Source organism: Salvelinus sp. IW2-2015, linkage group LG11 (assembly GCF_002910315.2).
Source record: "Salvelinus sp. IW2-2015 linkage group LG11, ASM291031v2, whole genome shotgun sequence".
In the NCBI taxonomy this organism is placed as follows: Eukaryota; Metazoa; Chordata; class Actinopteri; order Salmoniformes; family Salmonidae; genus Salvelinus; species Salvelinus sp. IW2-2015.
Window position 1 is genome coordinate 44,930,440 of NC_036851.1, and position 7,999 is coordinate 44,938,438.

General features: G+C 43.8%; 1 protein-coding gene across 1 annotated transcript; it reads right to left on the reverse strand.

Moving 5' to 3' along the window:
• Nucleotides 1-5,632: 5,632 nt before the first annotated feature.
• LOC111970666 (twist-related protein 2-like) lies at nucleotides 5,633-6,687 on the reverse strand. Its single transcript, XM_023997460.2, has one exon. It carries the CDS (start codon nucleotides 6,346-6,348, stop codon nucleotides 5,743-5,745), a length of 606 nt encoding a protein of 201 aa, XP_023853228.1. The 5' UTR covers nucleotides 6,349-6,687; the 3' UTR covers nucleotides 5,633-5,742.
• Nucleotides 6,688-7,999: the final 1,312 nt, after the last annotated feature.

The following is a 7,999-nucleotide window of genomic DNA, read 5'->3' on the forward strand; positions in this document are numbered from 1 at the left end:
GAAGCAGAACATACCAGTGGATAACTTAAGGAAGCAAACAGTAGGGATAACTTAGGAAGCAAACAGTTCATGATAACGTTAGGAAGCAGAACAGTTCATGGATAACGTTAGGAAGACAAACAGACATGGATAACTTAGGAAGCAGAACATTCAGTGATAACGTAGGAACACAAACTAAGTGATAACGTGAGGAAGCAGAACAGTACAGTGATAACGTTAGAAGCAGAACAGTTCAGTGGATAACGTTAGGAACAGAAACGAGTACAAGTGATAACTTAGGAAGCAAAAACAGAACAAGTGATAACGTTAGGAAAGCAGAAACAGTTCAGGGATAACTTAGAAGCAAACAGTACAGTATACGTTAGGAAGCAGAACAGTTCAGTGGATAACGTTAGATAAGCAGGAAACAGTCAAGTGATAACGGTTAGGAAGCAAAACCAGTACAAGGATTAAGTAGGAAGGACAGAACACTTTCAGGGCAATAACGGTTAGAAAGCAGGAACATTCGGATAACGTTAGGAAGCAAACGAGTATCAAGATGGAAACTACGAAGCAGAACGAAGTACGGGGATAACGGTTAGAAGGCAACAGCTAGCAGGTGGAGTAACGTTGAGGAGGAGCCAGAAGCAGTTGCATGGAGAAACGGGTTTAAGGAAGCAGAGACAAGGTTCAGAGAACGTTAGGAAGGCAGACGAGACAGGGGAGTTAAACGTTAGAAGGGCAGAACAGGTTCAGTGGGAGTAAAGGCGTTGAGAAGCAGAGACAGTACAGTGGGATAACGGTGGAGAAGCAGAACAGTCAGTGATAAACGTGAGGCGAAGCAGAAACAGTTACCAGTGGGATGAACTTTAGAAGCCAAAAACAGTTGGCATGGGAAACCTTAGAAGCAACCAGTACAGGGATAACGTTGTAGGAAGCAGAAACAGGGCAGGGGATAACTGAGGAAGCAGAACAGTGCAGGGCGAGAACGGAGAAGCAGAAACAGGGCCAACAATAGAAACCGTTGAGAAGCCAGAAACAGGGGCAGGGGAAACGTGGAGGAAGCAGAAACCCAGGTCCAGGGGAGAACGGGAGAAGGCCCAGACCGCAGGGGAAAACGAAAAGAAAAAGCAGAGCCACAGTAAATAGCCCAGTTGGAACCTGGTACCACGAGGGGTCTGGTGACAAATATGGTAAGGTCAGTGGATAACGTTGGGAAGCAGAACAGTTCAGTGGATAACGTTAGGAAGCAGAACAGGATGTAATGACTATGCTTCTCTTCAAGGATAGACACATCCACATATAGAGTTTGGGTTTCCAACCACAGTGGTGGAACCTTCAAAGTCTGGCTTTTGATGCTGCTGAGGATGTTATAGTAATGTAAAGGGAATACTAGGAGACAGAACTAGTGTGTTTACGTGTGTGGGTGCACACATTAGGAATACCTCATTATGACGGATAGCCTCTGCTCCCTGCACCTCATCGTCCTTTCTTTGGCTCCTCGTTCTTTCCTACCTCTCCCTTTTAATCCTGTCTTCCTGGTTCTCTTTGATGGGCTTTTCAGTTAGCTCACACTCATCTTTTATCTTTCAATAAAAGCTTATCTTCCAGGTTCTTATCTGCATTCAGAAGAGTGGCCGCTAATTCCGCCAAGTTTACTTGTTTTTTTTCAAGAGACTGAGAGGAAAGGCAGATAACAAAAGCTAGAAATGGCATACACACACACACACAAACACACACACATGGATGTACACACACACACACACACGCACGCACGCACGCACGCACGCACGCACGCACGCACGCACGCACACACACACACACACGTAAACACACAANCACACACACACACACACGTAAACACACAAGTATACACATGCCAGTGCATAGGCTACACACAGTGATACGAACGCATAAGAACTCCACATAAACAAGCACACACACATATACAACGGCTCACTCACACACACGCACCATCAAACTCTCCCCTGGCACACACACCTTCCTAATGCCTCACAACTGTTTCCAATCTAAAGGTTCCTGCTTGTCTGGGCCTCGGCAGGCCCTGATTAGATGACACTGGATACAAGATCCTGAGGAGAAAGGGCAAGGCTGCAGGGGAGAGGAGAGAGGGAGTGAGTGAGGCAGGGAGGGAGGCAGGGCTGCTTTTTCTCTATCCCTCTCTTTTTTTCGCCTGATATCCTGATATGAAATATATACTGATATATGATATAACTGATATACCTGTATACTTGAATTAACTCAGACGACATACCTGATTACTACCTGATATAACCTGATAAACTGGTATACCTGATATAACCTGATATCCTGATAATACTGATATCAACCTGAATATACCTGATATTTACTGATTTATACTGATATAGACTGATATATGATATACCCTGATATAACCTGATATACCTGATATAACCTGATATACCTGATATACCTGATATAACCTGATATACCTGATATAACCTGATATACCCTGATATAACCTGATATACCCTGATATAACCTGATATACCTGATATAACCTGATATACCTGATATACCTGATATACCTTATATACCTGATTTAACCTGATTTAACCTGATATAACCTGATGTACCTGATATACCTGATATAAGTGATATAACCTGATGTACCTGATATACCTGATATACCTGATATAACCTGATATACCTGATATACCTGATATACCTGATATAACCTGATATACCTGATATACCTGATATAACCTGATGTACCTGATATACCTGATTTAACCTGATTTAACCTGATGTACCTGATGTACCTGATATACATGATATACACGATATACATGATATACCTGATATACCTGATATAACCTGATTTAACCTGATGTACCTGCTATAACTGTGCAGGACCCCGGTATCTGATAACACTAGAGAAATAAAACATAACTGTTTCTGGTCTAGTCTACCTGAGGTATGTTAGATAACGATCTGGATAAAAGGTTTGTTATTAAGAGAGAGTCAATGGTAAAACTACATGCAAAAATTGAATCGCTCATTGATGTACTTAAAAACGTTTTAGAAAATATAATATGATATTACAAACATTAAAAACATTTTTAAAATACATTATTAGTCCACAATTAAACGGTTATATTGTCACTATAACAATAATTTGACAATTTTCGGGTAGTGGGCTGCTGGTATTGGTTATGGCTGGTTGGGTTTAAATATTATGTAGAACTCCAAACTATTGTCAGTCATTCTATTTTCTTATCTACACAGTGCATCACGACAGATAGCTAAATATTTCTGCCTAAAACTGTCAAATGATTTAGGATTATACTAGATCGCTACATATTACAGTACGTTTCATTAAAATGATATTTTCATGAAATACGACATTAGTGTAACTGGAARATAATTTTTTTATGTTAGGACATTTGATTGATAATACATCTTCTGATGAAAGGACAGGATCTTTATACTAATTTGATGTAAATGAAAATTGTCTATTAAAGTGTTTGTTGTCAAAATTGTCAAACTGCACACCATATGTTTGAACTAAAAAATCAAATCAAATTGAATATTGTAATTATGATTCCGCATTACTAGATGTTTTATTTGTAATTTAGGCTTTTATACAATACTACAATTTCCTAATTTATCATTCTGTTTTAACTATATTATTACTTTTAATTATGTTACAGAAAAATATATTTTGTTTAAATAGTTAATCAATAGTTACAAACATACAGAYATGCACATGCACTCATGCACATGGGCAGTGGACATGTGACAGTCAGATATTTATCAAATACGTTTACCTACTGATCCATTGGGAATAGGCTTTTCCTATTTATTAATAGCATAATGCATGTTGACATATTGAAATAAAGACAGCCTGCACTACCTCGTACTCTTTCCCACTTCAACAAATAAAAACAGATTTCCTTAAAGGAAGATGCAAATCATATCTGAATTTTACAGAGAAGGTGAACAGCAAGAATAACTCCCTTTTCTAAACATTCCGGAGTCGGAAATTCTKATTTGTTTGGGTTTAATCAGGTTAGCTTGTTCTCCCATCAATCACCCTAAAGGGTCACTTTGATCAGTTAAATTAGAAAATGCATATTTACATTAGTTTGATGCACAGATATGTCAGATGGTTCCACTTTTCTAACCTGTGAATTATAACACATGTTCTCATCATTGTTGTCACGCACGTTCATAAAATAAATACTTAAAAGTAAAGCATTACTACATGGTCAACCAATTGAAACAACAAAGTAAAAATAAAAATATTTGCAGTACATGGTGTTTCCATAATACCAATAAGCTCTGGGTAACATTCCCATAATACAAGTATATCAGTATATCAGTATGACATATTTAGTAAGACGCCCCATACTTTCAACTTCCTTGTCACTAGCGTTGCTAGCCTGGGCCTGGTTTCGCCTTAACGATGGAGCTAAGTTACGAGTGTGTTCAAGCACAACGTTAGCAACGATTGTTTTGGGAAACAGCTAGCATATTCAACCATGCTCCTGTAAAGGTTTTAAAGATCATCATCTTAAGACGCTTTTGGGAAAGCACAGAGGCCCTGGCTGTTTGGCCATATGTAACACGCGTGTGTGTGTGTGAGTGGGTGTGGTGTGTGTGTGTGTGTGTGTGTGTGTGTGTGTGTGTGTGTGTGTGTGTGTGTGGTGTGTGTGTGTGTGTTGTGTTGTTGTTTTTAAAACATACCTGCATGGTGTACCGTAGAGTGTGGAGTTGGGGCTAAATTGTTAGGCGGCATACAGGGCATTTGAGGTGGAAAGGGGGTTGGGGTGGCAAGGTCGAAGGTGAACGGGTTACAGTGGAGTGTGGGCAGTGGTTAAGTTGAGTGATGGGCAGTGGGTAAGGTGAGTGATAGGGCAGTGGTAAGGTGAGTGATGGGAAGTGGTAAGTGAGTGATGGGGCATGTGGGTAAGGTGAGTGATAGGGCAGTGGGTAAGGTGAGTGATGGGAAGTGGTAAGGTGAGTGATGGGCAGTGGGTAAGGTGAGTGATAGGGCAGTGGGTAAGGTGAGTGATGGGGCAGTGGGTAAGGTGAGTGATGGAGCAGTGTAAAGTGAGTGATGGAGCAGTGGGTAAGGTGAGTGATGGGCAGTGACGATTAGGGAATGAGATGGGAGGGTAGCAAAGAACAGTTTGAAGAACAGTAGAGAATAGAGAATAATGAAGAAAGGGAGGTCGTGGGTTAGGAGGAAACAGTGACACTGTGTTTTGGCTTAAAGGAGGGCCAGAGATAGTGGCTTAAGGAGGCTGTGGATGGTGAGGTTACAGGGTACAGAGATAGTGGGTTAGGGGAGGACAGGGATGGTGGGTTAGGGGGTACAGAGATAGTGGTTAGGGGAGGCCAGGGATGGTAGGGTTAGGGGTACAGTGATAGTGGTTAGGGGAGGACAGGGATGGTGGGGTTAGGGGTACAGAGATAGTGTTAGGGGAGGCCAGGGATGGAGGGTTAGGGGTACAGTGATAGTGGGTAAGGGGAGGCCAGGGATTGGTGGGGTTACAGGGTACAGAGATAGTGGGTTGGGGGAGGACATGGATGGTGGGGTTAGGGGGTACAGAGATAGTGGGTTAGGGGAGGCCAGGGATGGTGGGGTTAGGGTGTACAGAGATAGTGGGTTAGGGGAGGCCAGGGATGGTGGGGTTAGGCAGTACAAGAAGGAAGGGGCAGAGAAAGTATGGGTAAGACAGAGCAGGACGGGCAGAGCAGGATGGAGAGGGGACACTAGTGGCTGGCAGACATTGCCCAGGCACCCTCCATCCTCCAGACGGAAAAGGCGTAGCTGAGGCGTTCGTGGGCTAGGTAGTTGCAGCTAGCCAGCTTGGCGTCCATCTCATCACTCTGCAGCACCTGGTACAGGAAGTCGATGTAGCGTGACGCCAGTTTCAGGATCTGGATCTTGCTAAGTTTGTCGGACGGCAGAGTGGGGATGATCTTACGCAGCGAGGCGAAGGCGTCGTTCAGCGACTGCGTGCGCTGGCGCTCGCGAACGTTGGCGATTACTCGCTGCGTGTGCAGGTCCTCGAAGGGCTCGCCGCCCGGGCCCAAGCCGAGGCCGCTGGAGCTCAGCACGGATGGSGCCACGCACACCACCGACGTGGGGGAGCTCTGTTGCTTCTTCTGCCGCTTTGGCCCCGACGGAACCAGGCAGTTGGGGCTCCCGCTGACCACGGCCCMCTCCTCGGCCCGACCCAAACTGTCCTTCTTGGGGTACGGCACCCGTTTTCGCCCCCCCGTTGGCCCACTCTTCTTGGAGCCCCTCTCCAGCTCCTCCTCGCTGGCCCCCAGCCCCCCTTCAGGGGAGTTGGCGCAGGAAACCTCCTCGCGCATAGCCACCTCCCTCTCAGGACACCGTCCTTCTTCCCTTTCCAAGGCAGGCTGGTTTTTGCTCTTCGTTCCTCTCTCTCTTTCCCTCTATTTCTCTTCTTCAGACAGCCGTGTGGGAAGTTCTGGTAGAGACACACAGGGTTAGAAGTTTCGTCTTCTTCCTCCAGTGAAGGACGATGAGTGATACGCTTCACGCTTCTAAACTGCAAACTGTTGAAGATCCATAGGCTTTGGCTTTACTCCCAGTCAGTCAGAAAGCTCTGTCTCTTTCCTGTGCCTCAGTGGTGAATTCCTCACCTCCAGTTTCCCATCTCCTCAACCCGTGTGTAGAACAACAACAAACCATCTACTTCGCCGTGCTACCTCCCATGCTTTTATACTCGCCCCACGAAAACGAGGGGCCTACGGGCAGCTGCGATTGGTCAGAACCGGCTTCTTAGGGTGTGGTTTGGAAGCAGGAAGTGAGCTCGAGGTTGGTGGGTGGCTGGGAAGGGGGTAAGTGGCCTCCTCAGCCAATTGTGAGAGGCCTTGCTAAAAGCTGCAGAAGTTGTCTGCGTCTTTATAGGTTCCAGATTTCTCCTGCCAGAGCACTCCTGTCATTCTCCCGTACCCGCTTGTCTGTCTGTCTGTCTCTCTTCTCATCAATTCATTACATGCTTCGAGGCTCATAGGTTTGTTGTGCACTTTGACTTCTAAGATATTAAAACATTGAGGGGATCGTTGATTGAGGGGATTAGTACTGAATTAAGGTGCTTGGTATGTTCAAGATTAAGTAGATGTAATATCTAAAAGTTTACAGTGAAAACCTTTTATGCATGATATCTCAAGGACTACTCCTTTTTCTTATAAAATATATTTTTTATTATTTCTCAAATTAGAAAGAGCAAGTGTGAGTTCACTGTGTCAGAAGTGACCTCTCTAATATTCATGTGGCATCCTTAATATCTATCACATGACACTATAAAGACACATCCCTCACGCCAAGGGTCAATCCTCCAAGCCAGTCTGGGCAAAAAACATGTGGATTAACATTAGACAGATTTTCACTTTAAACAATAAACATTGTGATGTCACATTTCTGTTTAATAGTACCCAAATAGAAATGMCACCATGACAACTGGGATTATTCCTTTAAACCTTAAAACAATACTGCCACTGTGAATATGCCTTTTGTTCAGTACAAAAACAGAAAATATGTCACAAAACCTAGTAAATTAAAATAGTATTTTCAACATACAGTATGTCATATGAAAAAATAACTTTTCAAATCAGGTTTCCCATAGAAATAGAACAACTAGAATGAATGTCCTTATTTAAGCAATTCCATTTCTATGCATTATCCACTGCAATCTCTATATGTGAGACATGTAGCCATGGCGACGGCCCATTGAGGACCCTAAATAACCCCTAACCCTGTGAGCTTGTGACCCCAGCTCACTAAGGTGAGAGGGCTGCTAATTATGCCATCCATGCCCTCTGGTGGAGTAGACACATGTTCTCTCTCCACACCAGGAACCCAGGGGAACACACATCTGGGCCTGCAGGGACACACCACAAGAGACACACACATACACACACGCACACACACACAATTTAACTCCTAACCAATATCTCTAGACAATCTCCTGAAATGTAATCAAACATGATGCCTRGA